Source organism: Leguminivora glycinivorella, chromosome 25, assembly GCF_023078275.1.
Source record: "Leguminivora glycinivorella isolate SPB_JAAS2020 chromosome 25, LegGlyc_1.1, whole genome shotgun sequence".
NCBI classification, from domain to species: Eukaryota; Metazoa; Arthropoda; class Insecta; order Lepidoptera; family Tortricidae; genus Leguminivora; species Leguminivora glycinivorella.
This window is the reverse complement of record NC_062995.1, coordinates 4,926,250-4,945,555: the sequence shown is the minus strand read 5'-3', so window position 1 is coordinate 4,945,555 and position 19,306 is coordinate 4,926,250. Positions and strand designations below refer to the sequence as shown.

The 19,306-nt window shown below is 38.6% G+C and overlaps 1 protein-coding gene across 1 annotated transcript in view; it reads right to left on the bottom strand.

Annotated features, from left to right (window-relative positions):
- LOC125239414 (regulator of G-protein signaling 7) overlaps nucleotides 1–11,441 on the bottom strand; it is a 31,823-nt gene extending 20,382 nt beyond the window's left edge. Inside the window, exons 1-4 of the mRNA XM_048146985.1 lie at nucleotides 11,342–11,441; nucleotides 9,367–9,511; nucleotides 8,020–8,106; nucleotides 966–1,123 (exon numbers count right to left, since the gene is read on the bottom strand). Coding sequence (XP_048002942.1) covers nucleotides 966–1,123; nucleotides 8,020–8,106; nucleotides 9,367–9,511; nucleotides 11,342–11,400 — 449 coding nt within the window. The 5' untranslated portion in view covers nucleotides 11,401–11,441. The remainder of the gene's footprint in view (nucleotides 1–965; nucleotides 1,124–8,019; nucleotides 8,107–9,366; nucleotides 9,512–11,341) is intronic.
- Between the last annotated feature and the right edge of the window lie 7,865 nt (nucleotides 11,442–19,306).

The following is a 19,306-nucleotide window of genomic DNA, read 5'->3' as shown; positions in this document are numbered from 1 at the left end:
CACATGTTAATGGCTGTATCTTTTGATTTATCTTTTTACAAATTCAGAGATTCGTTTTACAATTGTTTTAGAACTTTTACTAAATGATCAGCATATTTTTTTTTATTTTCGGAAGGTGCTCACTCAATCCACACACACACTACAGAGTATAGTACTTGTATAGTACAGTATAGTACCTGTATAGCACAGTATAGTACATGTATAGCACAGTATAGTATCTGTATAGCACAGTATAGTACCTGTATAGCACAGTATAGTACATGTATAGCACAGTATAGTACCTGTATAGCACAGTATAGTACCTGTATAGCACAGTATAGTACCTGTAGTAAGTATTATCGTTCTACACAGTAAGGTTGTGGTCGTCTATAGGGAACAGGTAGCCGTGCTCCGCAAGCAAGTGAGCGAGGTGTAGGGCGTCCCTCTCTTCCAGAGACGACGCGTCAGCCAGTTGACTCAGTATAGTACACTACAGTACAGTATAGTACCTGTATAGCACAGTATAGTACCTGTAGTAAGTATTGTCGTTCCGCACAGTAAGGTTGTGGTCGTCTATAGGGAACAGGTACCCGTGCGCCGCGAGCAAGTGAGCGAGGTGTAGGGCGTCCCTCTCTCGCAGAGATGACGCATCAGCCAGTTGACTCAGTATAGTACACTACAGTACAATATAGTACCTGTATAGCACAGTATAGTACCTGTAGTAAGTATTGTCGTTCCGCACAGTAAGGTTGTGGTCGTCTATAGGGAACAGGTACCTGTGGTACCGAGTATAGTACCCGTACAGTACAGTATAGTACCTATAGAGCACAGTATAGTACCTGTATAGCACAGTATAGTACCTGTATAGCACAGTATAGTACCTGTATAGCACAGTATAGTACCTGTATATCACAGTATAGTACCTGTATAGCACAGTATAGTACCTGTATAGTACAGTATAGTACCTGTATAGCACAGTATAGTACCTGTAGTAAGTATTGTCGTTCCGCACAGTAAGGTTGTGGTCGTCTATAGGGAACAGGTACCCGTGCGCCGCGAGCAAGTGAGCGAGGTGTAGGGCGTCCCTCTCTTCCAGAGTAAGATGACGCATCAGCCAGTTGACTAAATCCGTGCCGGTGAACACCTAAAAAAACAACGATATTATAATAAGAATTTATCTACATCCATATCATAAATCCCTTTAATAGTACATTACGATATAAGTGCGGTGAAGAGGAAGTTTTAAACTTTTTTTTCTACTCGTCGACTATAATCTGTTAATTAGGACACCACAAACCAAAACTATAAGTGCTGACTTTTCAGTATCGGATAGTCTTTGACACTTAGTGCGTTTTCACATTATCCGATCCGATATCGGATGTAGGACCGATATCCCATACATTTCAGCCGCCATCTTTGATTCTTTCCTTTGAAATCCTTCCGACATCCGATATCGGATCGGATAATGTGAAAACGCACTTAGTCAACTATAATAATTTATTTCATTACACTTCACTTCAGTTAACTGAAAAAATTTCAAAATAGAACTTCATACAAGTTCTATACTAATTTGCGATACCTGGCAATTTTTTCTGCATCTGAAACACATTTTTTTTTATCTATCGCGTTATCGACCAATCAGAGTCGGTTATTACAAACAACTGGTTGCCAGGTAATTCGATGTTGATACAACGGTGAACGACACTATTAACCCTTCGAGCCCCAGCGACATCATATGATGTCAGTAAAATATAAGTAAATACATATAGATGCTTGGGACTCGAAGGGTTAACATTAAATTTAACCTGAATGATGATATTCTTCGTCCATTGATGATGAAGATGATGACTCATAGAAAAAGTATTGTATACAATAGTGATATAATTAAGCTTTTCACTCTCGTACCGTACTATTAGGCCACTCAGCAAGCTTCGTGGCCTAAACACGGTACTCGACTAAAAAACTTGGTATTATATCACGATTTTATAAAATACTATTTTTCCTAGCCTATAATTGTGTCCCACTGCTGGGCAAGAAAGTTTAAATTAAAACTCAACCGAAGGGAGTGTTTCAAGTCGACGCGAGTTACGAATTTCAGTAGGTACATATAATGAACCACTTCACGTACTAGTGTGCTAAAATAGTACCATGTGTACTGAAATGTACTATTATTTAGTTTAGGGGATGAATGAAAAGCCTGACCAGATTATGATTGATATATGATTATTGTCAGGAGGGCGCTGTTACTGATGTATGGAGTGACAGTTCAGTTTAGTACACAGAGAACCTCCTATAGAGTGCCAATATTGTAAATTTTGTGCGCGCTACAAATCAGCAGTGCTTGGGGCGCGAGGGGAATGTGTTTAGCGCGCTGCGATTGGTCGTTTCAAGGACGGCAGGCAGTCGCGCCAGATGAAAAGGGAGTCGCGTAAATAGCCAGTGTAAGTTGACCTATGCCGGCTCTGAATAAATTATAAATATAAGACCGTTAAGTGTCTATTTTACTAGAACTTGAAATAAACAATGACGTTGCTCTGAAATTAGAGATTTTATTTTAAGTATCACACAATAAGCAATAATTACACTTTAAACTAAAACACATAGGTACTTTCTCACCTGAAATTAGAGAAACGACATTTTAAGTCTATTTCTTACAATTCCTTTTTATATTATTTATTATCTTATTTATTGTTGTACAATTTGCATTTCCATGACATACGTGACATAACGAGTTATATTCTATCACCTAGCAACCGTTCTATTTTAACGACTGCGCAGAACGCTGTTATGAATAGCGCCATCTATGCTATTCTGTATGCAACCTGTCACTGCTCACCGGCCTTCAGCACTGAGCAATAGATTAAAGAAATATATTTTCTTTACATCTCCCTCCATCGAAAAGAAAATTTAACAAAAATTTTCTCATATACGTAAGTATACTAACTATGTACATATAAGAATACTAATATCATATTAGTCCTCATTTAGTTCAGGTGAAGGTATAAGTTTACTGATATGAAAGAGATTTGATTCTGACTTTTTATGGCCAGTATCAATTCTATATATTGAATTTGATATCTTCTCAACTATTTTGTACGGTCCTATCTTCAACTCATCCAATTTTTTTCTATTAAGTTTATTGCCATTTTCGACATAGACCATATCACCCTTATTTAAGTTTAATTGCGATCGGTTTTTATCATAGATTTGTTTGTTATAATTATGTGATTTCATTGAGTTTTCAAACGCTCTTTTTCTATCAGTTTTCCACTCTACTTCTACTTTATTTTTTTTTAGTTCTTTTGGCAGAAAAGAAACATCAGTACCATCTAAGAGATACTTGGGTGTAAATCCTGTAACTGTATGTTCTGTACTATTATATTTTTCAACACACTCATGAGCTATAGTGGTCCATGCTAGTTTTTTACTTTTATTTTCATTTATTCGACATCTAATTTTGTTTACAAGTGTTTGATTCAATCTTTCATTAAGGCCGTTAGAAAACGCAGCATTTACAGCAGTAAAGATGATTTTAATAGATTTTTCATTTAGAAATGTTTTGAACTCTTTTGAGTTAATACCTGGATATTGATCAGTTAAAAAAATTTCTATTTTATCAGAATCGACCACTTTATTTATTAACTTAATGAAATCATTAGCACTTTGCGTTTTAGAAGTAATAATATAAGCATATCTTGTAAAGTGGTCCACTAGGAGATGAAGATATCTTTTTGTCGATCGTGAGCCTCCAAAACCCCCAATTGTGTCTATTGAGACTATTTGGAATGGTTTTGTAGCGGGACCTAAATGAGACATCAGGCCATATTTTTCTTGTCGTCTTGTTTTATTTTTTAAACATATTTCACAATTTTTGCAATGTGTTTTTATATTTGTAGTTAAATTTCTTGCTGTATATAATTTACTTATTTTATTTTGCATTTGTTTTACACCTGGATGACACATGTTTTCGTGTATGTATTCAATGAGATTTTTACTAAAGTCCTCAGTTAAAATTATTTTATCACGCTTATTGTATTTTTTATAATAAATATTCTGTTTTGATATCAATTTACTTTTATTTTTTTGTACGTCCTCATTATTTTCCTGATCTGTAACAATATCATTCAATGTTATCATGTTAACTATTTTTAATTGATCTCTAGTATCGTCACCTGCCTCCAATACTGGGTTTCTACTTAGACAATCCGCCTCTACATTATATTTCCCTGGAGCGTACTTTATATTGAAATCGTATTGTGACAAGTAGTATGTCAATTCCCCTAATTCATCATCTGTTCTAGACTTAATATTTAAATTTTCCAAAGGTTTATGATCTGAAAATACTGTAAAAGATCTACCTAAAAGCCAATATTGCCAATATTTTATGGCTTCTTTAACAGCCAAACATTCTAGGTAAACAGCTTTTTTTTTCTTTTTGTAATTGATTTAATTTTTTTGAAAAGTATGCTACTGGTTTTTCTTTTCCGTTTGGTTGTGTTTGTTTTAGTACAGCCCCGACACCTTGTAAAGACGCGTCAGTGTAAATGTTTATGGGCAAATTTTGATCAAATATTTCTAAGATTGGCTGAGAGCACAATAAGTCTTTTATTTTTTGAAATGATTTTTGACAATCCTCTGACCAAATAAATTTCTGATCTTTTCTAAGTAAGTTATGAAGAGGTTCTAGAATTATGGAACTATTTGGTACATATTCATGATAGAAGTTAATTTTCCCCAAAAATTGTCGTATATTTTTTTGAGTTGTTGGTGTTGGGAATTTTTTTATTGAAATTAAATTATCTCTTATCGGGCGTACCGTATTATTATTAATTATATGGCCAAGGTATTTTACCGAGTCGGAAGCAAAATTGCATTTAGTGAACTTTAATCTAAAACCCTCCTTTTTTATGGCTTCTAATAATTTTGTTAAGTGATCAATGTGTTCTGAGAAAGTTTTAGAGAATATTAGAATATCGTCGATATAGTTAACAGCAAAATCAGTAAGCTTATACTTGCGTAAAATATTACTCAGTATTCTTTGAAAAATAGCCGATGACGTCTTCAGACCAAATGGTAAGCATGTCCATTGATAGTGACCATCCTGCGTGACGAATCCCGTCTTTTTTCTATCTTCAACTCTTAATGGAATCGACCAAAAAGCTGAATTAACATCCAATGTGGTGAAATACTCGGAATTTCTCGTCTTAACTACCAAGTCATCGATCAACGGGAATGGTTGAGCTTGTGGTACCACTATTTTATTCAGGTCTCTAAAATCTATGCACAATCTGGATTTCCTGTTGTCCTCTTTTTTAAAAGCTAATGTTACTGGTGCCGCAAATGGACTATACGACTCTTCTATAAGTTTGTTATCAAGTAGCTTTGCTATCTGATCCTCGATTTCCTTTTTGTCTTCGAATGAACATCGATATGGCCTTTTACTACAGTATTTGTCCACAAGTAGATCAATGCGTGCTTCATATTCTCTCACTGTACCAATGTCATATTTGTCTTTCGCAAAAACTGCCTTGTAAGTGTCTATCAATTTGTATATTTCAGATTTTTGATGAGTATTTAAGTTACCCATACTTATTTGGAAATCATCCTCTTTTATATGCTCATTAAAATTTATTAAGCAGTTTTTCATCTCATATTTAACTTCATCCGAAGCATTATTTTTATCAGTTTTTACATTTTCTTCTGTAGTTTTATCATTTTCTTCTGTAGGTTTAACATTTTCTTCTGTAGTTTTAACATTTACTTCTGTAATATCTTTCCTTTTTTGGGAAATTTTCAAGTTTTCATCTTGAGTCAGTCCAAATTGTTTTATAGTGTCAAGTCCTAATAGAAAGTCGTGTTTAAATTCTTCTCCATCAATTATATAAACGTCCGCTTTCTTTTCAGTGTCAAAACACTGTATATCTATAGTTGTCAAACCCTTAGCTTTTTTAACACCATTAATTGTAGTTAGATTATCATTCCTAGAATTTTCTTCTCCTTTTACTCTTACTAATTTCGAATGTATCAAAGAAACATTCGAGCCGGTATCATATACTCCCTGAGTTTCTAACTTTTTATTTAATAGCAGGTCGACTTTAATTAATGGTGTTGTTATTCGTTTTTTTTGTCATTATTGAGTTCAACATCAATCATTGCATTATTTACAGCTTTATTGTAATAGCTCTTCGTCTTATTTTTATTATCTTCTGTCTGTTTGAACCAACATTTGTCTTCCGGATGGAACCGTGTGCCTTTATTTAAATTCTCACAAGTCTTACACGGCAATATCTTATCCGATTTTCCTTTAGTTTCGTTGGTGTTCCATTTTTTTATGAAACTCTTCTTATTTGCTGTATGTTCGTACCTACCGATTTCATTGTATAAATTTGAAGTTGATTTTACCTCTTCTTTGTCTATTTTATCAATAATGTAGTCGGGTAGTCCAATCACAATAAGATTTATCATAGTTGGAGTATCTATATTTTTGTTAACCTCCAATAACAGTCTTTCTTTTCTGGTAGCATATTCCAATAATGATCCTGTTTTATATCTAAATGTAAAAGCATACTTGACTTGAGACCAGCCCTTTTTCCCGTATGTTTCACAAAAGTTGGCCTTCCATTCTGTCCATTCTGAGTTTACAGTTAGCTTAATTAACATACTGCTATACCAGTCAAGGCACTGTTTTTCCAAGAGATGTTTTAAAATTCCTATTTTGTCTTGATCCTCTTTTATGTCAAATCTGTCACATTCACCCTCAAATTCATCAAGCCATTGGTCAGCACTTGATGTTTTGTTCGAAAATTTTTCTATCAAAAACTTTTCAGCTGTTTTTCCAATATTCTTTTTTTCCGGGTTAGTGTCTCTATTGTTATTTTCAAATGAATTTGTTTTTTCTGTAATTTCGTTCAAATATTGGTCCCCGAATTGTACATTTTCACCTTCATCTAAGTATGTTTTCTTTAGATCCTCAGTTAACGGAATCCATATAGATCGTGTTTGGTGCCTTTTTTTTAGTGAAGCTCTTATTTTAGTGAATACGTCTGACGAAAATATAGCTGTGTGTTTGCTTGCAGGCTTGAATTCATCTGGAATTTCAAAGATACATCCATCCGGCGTTTCAATTGACATGATGCAGATCACATTTGTTTTTCCGTCCGACGCTCCCAAAACCGCAAATTTAAATCGAAGTTTCTCCATTATTCTTGATTTTAACGAAAAATGTCGTTTTATAAGACCGTTAAGTGTCTATTTTACTAGAACTTGAAATAAACAATGACGTTGCTCTGAAATTAGAGATTTTATTTTAAGTATCACACAATAAGCAATAATTACACTTTAAACTAAAACACATAGGTACTTTCTCACCTGAAATTAGAGAAACGACATTTTAAGTCTATTTCTTACAATTCCTTTTTATATTATTTATTATCTTATTTATTGTTGTACAATTTGCATTTCCATGACATACGTGACATAACGAGTTATATTCTATCACCTAGCAACCGTTCTATTTTAACGACTGCGCAGAACGCTGTTATGAATAGCGCCATCTATGCTATTCTGTATGCAACCTGTCACTGCTCACCGGCCTTCAGCACTGAGCAATAGATTAAAGAAATATATTTTCTTTACATAAATATGACTTATTTTTGGAATGTAATACCGTCTGTTTTTAAATTTGATCTTCTTGTTACCTTTCCACACCATTTCACACTACAGGTGGACATCTTTAAGGCATCAAAATACCCTTTTTCATTTTTTTTATTGGGAAAAACACGAGCTGCTTTCGGGTCGGTTACTTGGTCGTTACTGATCGGGCACGGCGAGCGCCCGCGCTGATATCATGGCAAATACAAGTAAGGCTGGTGACCGCGAGTCGTCTTGTAATGGATGTCTATAGGGGTTGGTCTGTGGTTTAGTACGAAGAAAATAGTTCTAATGAAATTCCGCAAGATGGCGGTAGTCATATATATCTGGACAGGCTTTAAGTAGGAAAGATAACCCGGTTAAAAGTGGAGATAAGTAGAAGAGACTCACAGAAGGTATCTTCGTCATGAAGGTCTTGACAGTTCGCACAGGGACTCCTGTATTCTCATCTTGCATTTTTTCAATTATGGCCTCCATCTGAAATGCAATATCAATATGTGCACTTGTGCAGAACTATTTTGAACAGCTGACTAAGGGCCGCCATCTTGCCGTACAAATGACACTGGTAAGGCGTAAAATTTGTTAGAAGAATAAACTGGTTTTATACTGTGTCTTTAGCCTCTTGTGGTATTTCGGTCCCTGCCTGACATATCTATTATAATCAGAGATCGGACGGATTTGCGATGTTCTTAGTGACTTATTAATGACTTTTAGTATGAGATGATGCACAAAATTCCGATCTCTGATTATAATATGTGTACCTTCTTGTAGATGAGATGGACATGAGAGCCTGCATGCTCGGAGGCATCCTTGCCACTAGCAGCTCTTTAGGGCAGTATAACGACGACTCAGTAGTCAATCTCTCGCACGCGCCGCGCGCGACTGCGCGACCGGCATCCTCTTGTTTCACATGTACTCTCTGCACCTCGCTGCGTGCGAGCGCTACTCAAGGACAAACCGCGCGGCGCAAAATTTGTTAGAAGTATTATTACTGGTTTTATACTGTGTCTTTAGCCTCTTGTGGCATTTCAGTCCTTGCCTGACAGACCTAATACGTGTACCTTGTTCTTGTAGATGAGATAGTTCGGAGACTTCTCCGGAGACGGGATGGTGGACACGAGTGCCTGCACGCTCGGAGACATCCTTACCACTAGCAGCTCTTTAGGACAGTATAAGGAGACTCAGTAGTTAATCTCTCGCACGCGCCGAGCAGCGCGTACTGACGCAACCGGCATTCTCTGGTCTCGCATGTACTCTCTGCACCTCGCTGCGTGCGAGCGCTACTCAAGGACAAACCGCGCGGCGCAAAATTTGTTAGAAGTATTATTACTGGTTTTATACTGTGTCTTTAGCCTCTTGTGGCATTTCAGTCCTTGCCTGACAGACCTAATACGTGTACCTTGTTCTTGTAGATTGTAGATGAGATAGTTGCGAGACGGGATGGTGGACACGAGTGCCTGCACGCTCGGAGACATCCTTACCACTAGCAGCTCTTTAGGACAGTATAAGGAGACTCAGTAGTTAATCTCTCGCATGCGCGGCGCAGCGCGTACTGACGTGACCGGCATTCTCTGGTTTCACATGTACTCTCTACACCTCGCTGCGTGCGAGCGCTACTCAAGGTCAAACCGCGCGGTGCAAAATTTGTTAGAAGTATTATTACTGGTTTAATACTGTGTCTTTAGCCTCTTGTGGTATTTCGGTCCCTGCCTGGCAGATCTAATACAATATGTGTACCTTCTTGTAGATGAGATAGTTTGGAGACTCCTCCGGAGACGGGATGGTGGACATGAGTGCTTGCACACTCGGAGGCATCTTTGGCACGATGTCTTTTTTATCTTTATCCTTCTCCTTGTCTTCTTTCACGCATTTTGAGTTGTCTCTGAAATTAGATTTGAAAAAATTACTGCAGTTAGAGATGTATGGTGCGAAAAAGATTTACCTTTGTATTGTTACGAAAACTTACGAATGTGTCATGTTTTTTGCAGTCAGTCTTAGTACAAGATGTACTGACATTGACTGAACTAGCATGACAAATACGAAGGTTTCCGGAAAAATACGAAGAAAACTTTTCTCACACTACATCTATAGATAGATGATACAACAACACAAAGTTTTGAAGTACATAATTATACTCGAACATTTCTTTGCAGTAGTGACCCTGTTCTTTGAGTAGTGACCCTGCCTGCTAAGCCACGGTCTTGGGTTTGAATCCTGGTAAGGGCATCAATTTGTGTTATTAGCACAGATTTGTTCCTGAGTCTGAGTAAATTAAACTATAAAAAAGTAGAGTTAAAAACATAATATATACATACATACATACAATCACGCCTGTTTCCCAGAGGGGTAGACAGAGATCACGGATTTCCATTTACTACGATCCTGACAAATCACTTTCGCTTCACACACTTTCATAGCGTTTCTCATACACGCTCGTCGGTTTCAAGTACTTCTGACCTGGCCGTTTTGCAATATTTCCCCGATTTGAACAAGAAAAGTTCACCTAGGTCTTCCACTACCAACTGACCCTTCCACTCTTTTTTCATATACTTTCTAACACATATTAACATATATTATTAACAATAACCAGCAAAAACTAAAATAAACAAAGTTACCAATAAATAGTAATAATAAGTTCAACAAGCAATCAAAACTAATAACAAATAATTACCCATACTTTGTATTGTTCAAGCCCATACCGCTATAAGTTCTGAATATTAATAACTACAAACCAACAAAAATGTAACTTACTGTTATTTATGCGAATTGATGACACATCCAAGTTCTTATAAGTGTTTCCTGTTCCATTTATGGAATGGACACAATTATGTTTTTTTTTACTATGACAGGAGGAAATCAAAATCTATAAATAAATAAATATTATACGATGTTCTTACACAGCAAGACTAAGTCCCACAGTAAGCTCAAGAAGGCTTGTGTTGTGGGTACTCAGACAATGATATATATAATATACAAATACATAGAAAACTGCTGGTAGCCTAGAGGCAAGTACGTGCGACTTTCGTTCTGGAGGACGCGGGTTCGGACCCTGGCTCGCACCAATGAGTTTTTCGGAATTTATGTGCGAAATGTCATTTAATATTTGCCAGTCGCTTTTCGATGAAGGAAAACATAGTGAGGAAACCGGACTAATTCCAATAAGGTTTAGTTTACCCTTCAGGTTGGAAGGTCAGATGGCAGTCGCTTTCGTAAAAACTAGTGCCTACGCCAAATCTTGGGATTAGTTGTCAAAGCGGACCCCAGGCTCCCATAAGCCGCGGCAAATGCCGGGATAACGCAAGCAGGATGATGACTTATATAAGTTATATACATAAAAAACATCCACAACTCAGGAACAAATATCTGTGCTCATCACACAAATAAAAATCCGCGCATGAAGCACACAAGGTTTTTTTCAGTCCCATGATAAGTTTAGTGTGCTAGTTTGTGCCCATTTGATGAATTTTTGAATTTTACACTAATACACTTTATAAAACAAAGTCCCCTGCAGCGTCTGTCCATATGTCTGTGTATTCACAATAAAAAAAAACTCAAAACTACTTAACAAAATTTCACGAAATCTTCACCTTTTGAATAAAATTATTCTTGAGAAGGTTTAGGTATACAATTTGTTGACTAAATCATGAATAGTTAGGGTACGGGTTACTACGACTTACTAGTAATTTAAAAAAACATGAAATGAACAACTAACCTAGACGGGCCCTGCTGACAGGCCTTCTGTGCCTTCTCTGAAGAGTTCATCGTAACCATTTTAATTTTATAATCACTCACTTTTTCGCCACTGACTCGAAATCACTCACTTGTAAACATCACGAAATTTTTCATTTTGCGTGCCTCTTGTGATATTTTTATAACACACACGAGTAGTCTACTATAACACGACTATTTATTACTTATCTTTATACCTGTTATAGTCTAAAATACTTTAAATATTCATTTTGACTAGTTTTACTAGAAGGAAGCTCTATTTTTTATTAAGATTTAATTTGAGTACGATTTAAGAAGCACTGGCACCAATAAACAAGAACTTTGACACATTTTTAACTTATTAAAAGATTTAAGCTTTGTTTTTATTGAAAATACAGTAGGATATAAGATTTTCATCGAGTAAAAAACATTTTTATATGAAGATATTGTTTGGAGATTATTGTACAGTTTCCAAACACTACGGCACACTTGCACTATTTAAAATATCGTGCACAACAATAAACAACTTGTTTTATTCATGAAATGTAAATAAAAACACGGGCTAGTAAAATTTTATCATTTTTAAAATAAAGAACCAAATGTCATCCGTTCGCCATTTATCTATTTTTCAATCTTCCTTTTTGAAAAGAGATAGAAACAAAGGATGGTGCAACCAGAAAGAAAGAGATAGAAGAGTCTTCTGTATATAACCCTACTAATCTGACATGTAAATTGTTCCTACTGTGGCAGCACAATAATGTATCAGCTTCTGAATTTGGTCGATTATAAAGCTAGAAATCTAGGGCGCATGTGTTTACGAGTGTATTGAACGCCTTATTTTAGAGCTATTTTTAGGCGAACAGAATACAAATAAAAAAATCCTTGAAGAGTTAAAAATAACTATCACTTATCAGTTACCACAAAAATAATAATTGGTAAGTAATGAAAATAGTAAAAAATAACCGTTATATTTAAATGCTTTTCGCGCCAAAATTTTTTGATTTGTGCCGATAGATGGCTGTAGCATCGAGTGTGAAATATAGCCTTTTTCGAATATATTTTTCGAAGTTTCTCTGATTATCTCATTAATTACAGCACATCTTTAGCTATTAATTAACATATACAATTAGTAAGCTTAGTTTAAAACACAGAAAGTAAAACAAAAACATAATTGACTCTTCTTCATATTACTAGATGTCGCTGTGTTTTCAAATACTCATCAGTGTCACAATAGTGTCACTACTCGGCACTAGATGGCTCCGCAAACACGATGTGTAAACAACCGGAAAAGCCTGTTATCGGTAAGAAGAGCAATTACTGATAAAATACATACTTGTACGTTTTCATAAGCCGAAACATATTTTCAGCCATGAACTTTGTAACTGTTTTCGCAATAGCTTTTTATTGGGAAATGAACATTTTTTTTTATGAAATAGGCAGCAAACGAGCAGGCGAGCCGCCTGATGGGAAGCAGTCATCGCCGCCCATGGACATAAGCAACATCAGGGGAGCCACTTATGCGTTGCCGACCTTTGAGAACCCTAAATACCCGCTTCTTGAAGAACCCCATGTCATAGCGCAAGGGAAACACCTCAGAAGGTAGCTTATTCCACAACTTGCACGTTCTGGGCAAAAATGAGCGAGAGGCCCGTTAGTTCTTGGTTTACCACGTGTCGAGAAAGTGAGGATGAACTTTGTTTCTTTGTATTTTACAAGTTTTTTTTATAAGTATGGAAATTAAAGAATCAACCACCTGTTGCATGCGCTATAATATTTGATCCGTAATTATATTATTGTAGCATACTTATTTGTTACTATAATAATATGGATGTCTAAAAAAGTTATGTGTGTAATATTTAGGCAAACACGAGTATTTTAAGAGACGAGCCGAAAGGAGAGTTTCATGATAATAAGATATCTCTTGTCGCTTTTTGTGGGGGCCCATATTGTAGGTATGGCGAGTCACCGTCTGCCGGAAATAAAATTGAATAGCTACAGTTTTATTAGTCCATCGCTTTCATTCATAGCCTAGGTCATTATAGATTCCATTTAAACACTCAAATAGTCCATACACCCTGGCGGGTGCTGCCTCTGCGTGAGTCCCATACCCCTTACATTTCATTAAAGTGTGGGTGTATGTGGAGCAACAGTCAGGACACTGATCGGTCTACAAAAGTAGATAGTGGTCCAGGATTAGGCTGTAAATGTTCCATGAATCTCTTCACTGGTGGCTCCAAGAAGCTGTCATGCACGCAGCGGCCACACCCCGGTAAACCGCGTCGATCCGCGGGCTAAACCCAGTGAAGGGGCCGTCATATGCGGTACAATGGGACAGTCCCTCCATCAGTGCACAAAGTCTGTATCGGCTCGGAAGGCGGGCACCGCCAGTATGGCACCTGTTTCGGTGACCGAGGCGTTACAGCAGGGCATCCGTAACATACCTTTAAGGGCGCATGTAGGGACTCAAAGAGACATGCGGCCAGTTACTGCATCCTCTAAACCAATCCAGTCGTAGCGGACCTCCGCTCCATTGATATCCTGGGTTAGGGGACGAGAGAGTGGGTCTGTGTGAGCGCAAATGCTTACCCACTTTAATATATTCCCGCGCTGATGACTCCTGGCATGAATTTGGAAAACGAGTGCATGTCCTACGGCGATGGGGACTGGTGGTGGGGATTGAACTGGTGAGTTTAATCTCTAGCTGGCTCTCTGCACGTAGGCGGTTGGGCGGTGATGGTCGTTCCGGGACTCAACTGAGACGAGAGGTCTGGTCCGGCAGCTCGCCTGACGGCAAAGCAGCCCTATTTAGGGATAGCACTGCTTTCCCCAATCCGGGGAAGGGCCTAGAAAAGGTGGCCTAAACAAAGCTCGTCTCTTTCTATCCCAGCCGGCTAACCGCGGTCGACTGGTCACCATTTTCAGCGGTCGAAAGATTCTAAGTAAAATTAATAGTAAAAATCTCAACATTGCTGCTTGGAATGTTAGAACTCTACAAGACAATGAGAATAATCAGTGTCCTGAAAGAAAAACAGCACTTATAGCACGAGAGCTATCCCGATATAACATCGATATTGCAGCGATCAGCGAGACACATCTAGCCGAGAGCGGGGAGCTCTGCGAAGACATGGGTGGCTATACCTACTACTGGATCGGCAAGCCTGCTAATGAACGAGCGGCCAGTGGAGTCGGATTTGCGATTAAGAACAACATCGCCAGAACACTAGTAAAGCCTCCCAAAGGCATCAATGACAGACTTATGACTCTGCGACTCCACTTGGGCAGCAGGAAGTATTTGCACCTGGTGAGTGTTTATGCTCCCACCATGACAGCATCTGATGAGGACAAACTTGCGTTCATCGAAAATTTACGTACGGTTTTGCAGAACATTCCGCCCTGTGACAAACTGATTTTGCTCGGGGACCTTAATGCGCGTGTAGGTACAGAACATATTGCCTGGAAGGACGTGCTTGGCAAACATGGAGTGGGTAAGTGCAATTCCAATGGTGTTGCCCTACTTACTCTATGTTCAGAATTCAACCTGAGCATAACGAATACCTTTTTCAGGCAATCTGACAAGTACAAAACATCTTGGATGCATCCACGCTCTGGGCATTGGCATCTCCTTGACTACATTATTGTTCGCAAACGTGACATAGGCGACGTACTCATTACAAGGGCGATGCGTGGCGCTCAGGGCTGGACCGACCACCGATTAATAAGATCCAAGATGAGGCTGAAGTACAAGCCACCGCGCAGAGCAAACCATAAGATCCCGTCACTACTAGATTCTGCAAAGCTTCTCCACGATGAAGAACTGCGGCACAAGTTGGATGTGAATTTCGATGCGGCGATGTCTCATAGTGCCGATGTTGCTTCTGTTGACACCAAATGGAAGACGTACGCGCAAACTCTTCACGAGGTCTCTTTACAGACTATAGGTAGATTGCAAAAGAAAAACCAGGATTGTTTCGATGAATCTGACGCGATTATACGGCAGTTAGTAGAGAGATCTCGGCGCGCTCTAAGAGGTATCATCGACGAGGGCCAGCGAAACATCATTCAGCAGGAATTAAAAGCGAAGATCCGGGAGCTGAAAAATAACTGGTGGCAAGGCAAAGCGAAGGAATTGCAGTGGTTGGCAGATACCAGCCAAACTGCAAAGTTCTTCGAAGGTCTAAAGACCGTATATGGACCTCGTCGTAGGAAAACTGCCCCAGTTTATTCACATGACAAAACAAAAAGACTAACAGACCCCGAGGAGGTCCTCCTCCGATGGGCTGAACACTTCAATGAAGTCCTGAATCCCGGCAGCCAAGGAGTGGATCTATCCTATGTCAACACGCTTAAAAACCTGCCAACTGCACCAAACTTGGATGACCCGCCGTCATTTACCGAATTCATTGCTGCGATAAACCGCTTAAAAAACGGTAAATCACCGGGGTCGGATAGCCTACCATCTGAAATCTTTAAATATGGGGGACTAAGTATCAAGTCAAGGCTATTTGACCTCATAAAGTACATCTGGGATGTCGAGGTAATACCACAGGATTGGAAGGACGCTACTATCACCAAGCTCTACAAGGGAAAAGGGGATGTCTCAGATTGTAGCTCATTCAGAGGCATTGCCTTGCTCTCTGTGGCAGGCAAAATACTTTCGCATATTATTAATAAGCGGCTTAACGCATTTGCCGAAAGTTTCCTTCCTGAATCCCAATGTGGTTTCCGGGCAAATAGAGGTACGGTCGATGCTATATTCGTCGTAAAGCAAATGCAAGAAAAAAGTCTTGAGCAACACCGTGACCTCTATTTATGTTTCGTGGACCTCGAAAAGGCCTTTGACCGTGTGCCTAGAGCAGCTCTGTGGACAGTCTTAGAAAAATGTGGTTGTTCTGTGAAGTTTATCAACTTAGTGCGCCAATTTCACGAGGGTATGACTGCTCGCGTACGTCACGAAAGCGCCTTCACAGACCAATTTCCAGTCACAAGCGGTGTCAAGCAGGGTTGTGTTATGGCCCCATCCCTATTTGCCATTTATTTCTCAGCGGTAATGAGTGATGCACTTAAAAATTGCAACCATCAGATAACCGTCAATTCCCGCTCGGATAAAAGCATTTTTGACCTTGCACGTCTCAAGGCTAAGAGCAAATTGCAGTGTGTCTCGGTCACGGAAATCCTATACGCCGACGACGTTTGTCTTATGGCCGACAACATGGAAACCCTACAAACTTATTTAGATAATTTGGACGAATCATGTCGCAAGTTTGGCTTAGTAATCAGTGCGTCGAAAACCCAGATTGTCAAACAACCCACTAGGGGGAAATCTGCGAACGATGCTACTATTTACTTAAGGGGCAAAGCGTTGGGCGAAGTGGGAACGTTTAGGTATCTAGGTAGTCTTTTGCGGAGTGACAATCGTCTCGAATCAGAAATTTCGTCCAGGATTGCCAAAGCTGCTGCGGCCTTCGGTGGTCTGAGCCAAAGAGTTTGGAAATCGCACGATCTTGCCCTCCACACGAAGCTTGCCGTCTATAGAGCAATTATTTTACCTGTGCTGCTCTATGCTTCGGAGACCTGGTGTCTATACAAAGGTGACATAAAACGTTTAGACACATTTCACCTACGATGTCTTCGAGCAATATTACGGGTGAAGTGGCAGGATCGTGTTCCAAACTCGGAGGTTCTTCGTCGAACGGGCATCCCGGGCATGGAGTGTCTGCTCATGAAAGGCCAATTGCGTTGATGTGGGCATCTTGTACGTATGGCGCCATCGAGACTGCCTAAGGCAGTGTTTTACTCTGAGCTAGCCGCAGGCAAACGCAAGGCTGGCGGGCAGTACCTACGTTACAGAGATGTCCTAAAACGCCACTTGTCGGCCTATAGCATATCATGCGAGTCGTGGGAGGAGCTTGCTACTCGGAGATCGGACTGGCGAACTGCTGTCAATACGGGACTTAGTAACTTTGAACAAGCCCGACTTGAAGACCTTGACGCCAAACGTCAGCTCCGAAAATCTCGTCCCAAGCCCTCCTACAACTATACTTATAACTCTTCTGGTCAGCTCTACTGTGCTCCGTGCTGTCGGACTTTCAAGACCAAATTCGGATTTGCAAGTCACGCTCGTGCTCATGCACGCAAAGATTTAGTTTAAACAAATCCCTCTCTTTTTCAGAAATAATAGTAAATAATAAAAAAAAAAAAAAAAAAAATAAAGCTTGCCAGGATGTCGCCGTCGACGGATACGTCTGGGAGGACATCATCATCATCATCATTAAAGTGTCAAAAGGGCATCTACGTGTTGGCTTCGGCTCTAAGGTCCGGAATACCCTATGGTTTCCGTGATGAGAAAGATATCTCAGTAATCTCAGTATGCACCAGCAAAGACATATGTAACTCCGTATAGACAGATAAGTGACCTAGATGGCGATTGGCTTTGGCACCATGCAGTCACATACACCACAGACCTATCATTTCGCTTACGCTTATGATGCTCATTACGCTTACGCTTGTCATCCTACTTCTATGACATAAACACATATCAGACACAGTCATATACAGTCGGTTGCATCGCTCAAGTCATAAATTAAATATAACATTATATTTAATTTATGCTCAAGTCGAGATTGAAAAATCTGTGGCTATCTGATCGCTGATCTAAGCGATCGGTTACGAGTTATGTGTCTCATTGTCTCAATTATTTAATTCTTTTTTTTTTATTATAGGACGTTCTTACACAGATTGGCTGAGGCCCACGGTAAGCTCAAGAAGGCTTGTGTTGTGGGTACTCAGACAACGATATAATATATAAATACTTATATACATAGAAAACATCCATGACTCAGGAACAAATATCTGTGCTCATCAGTCTCATCACACAAATAAATGCCCTTACCGGGATTCGAACCCGGGACCGCGACGTAGCAGGCAGGGTCACTACCGACTGCGCCAGACCGGTCGTCGAATTCTAATTTGTTCTTTTTCCATTTTTAACCCCCGACGCAAAAACGAAGGGGTGTTATAAGTTTGACGTGTCTGTCTGTCTGTCTGTCTGTCTGTCCGTCTGTCTGTCTGTCTGTCTGTCTGTTTGTCTGTCTGTGTGTGTGTCTGTGGCATCGTAGCTCCCGAACGGATGAACCGATTTTGATTTAGTTTTTTTTGTCTGAAAGCTGAGTTAGTCGGGAGTGTTCTTAGCCATGTTTCATGAAAATCGGTCCACTATGTCACGGTCGGGGGTTTTTTCAAAATTTTAATTTTGTGGTTAGGTTAGTTAGCATATTTTTAGTGTACAGCATTCTGATGATATCTGAACGGACAGACTGTGTTTATCTGAACCGAGGTTGTAATATACATCTAAACCGCGATGTCAAATATCTACACTGACATCCGTAAAATTTGTAAGGTGATGTATGAAAGGAGGAAGTGAGATTTTATCAAATTTAACATTTACATTTTTATACCTCGGAACTTATTATTATTTTTAATATATTTTATTTTATTCTACGTGAATTAATTTACTAATATTGTTTTACTGACATTTATTTTAGTTATATTTGATTTAATTTCGCTTCCATGGTTTTCAATTAATTTATTTATTCTAATTTTGTAATGACATTGATAGAAAATTTAGTTTTGAAGAATACTAACCATATATTTAATTATTATGTAATTGCGTACTAACAACAATGATCTCAGTTGGTCCTTGAAATAAATGAATTGAATTGAATTGAGTGTAATTTCTCCATTCCTTCTATATTTATTTATTTATTTGTCTTTCTGGTACCTTGTTGTACACGTTGCTGCATTTGTCATTCTCTTTTTATCCTCTCATTCACTCAAAGGTTAACTGGAAGAAATCCCTCAAAGGGATAAGGTTGCTTTAGTACTGTTATTTACTGTAATTACTGTGTGTTTTGTTATTAATCGTACACTCTAAAAAAAATTTGGTTGCTCCTATCAATATTTTGATAGTCGT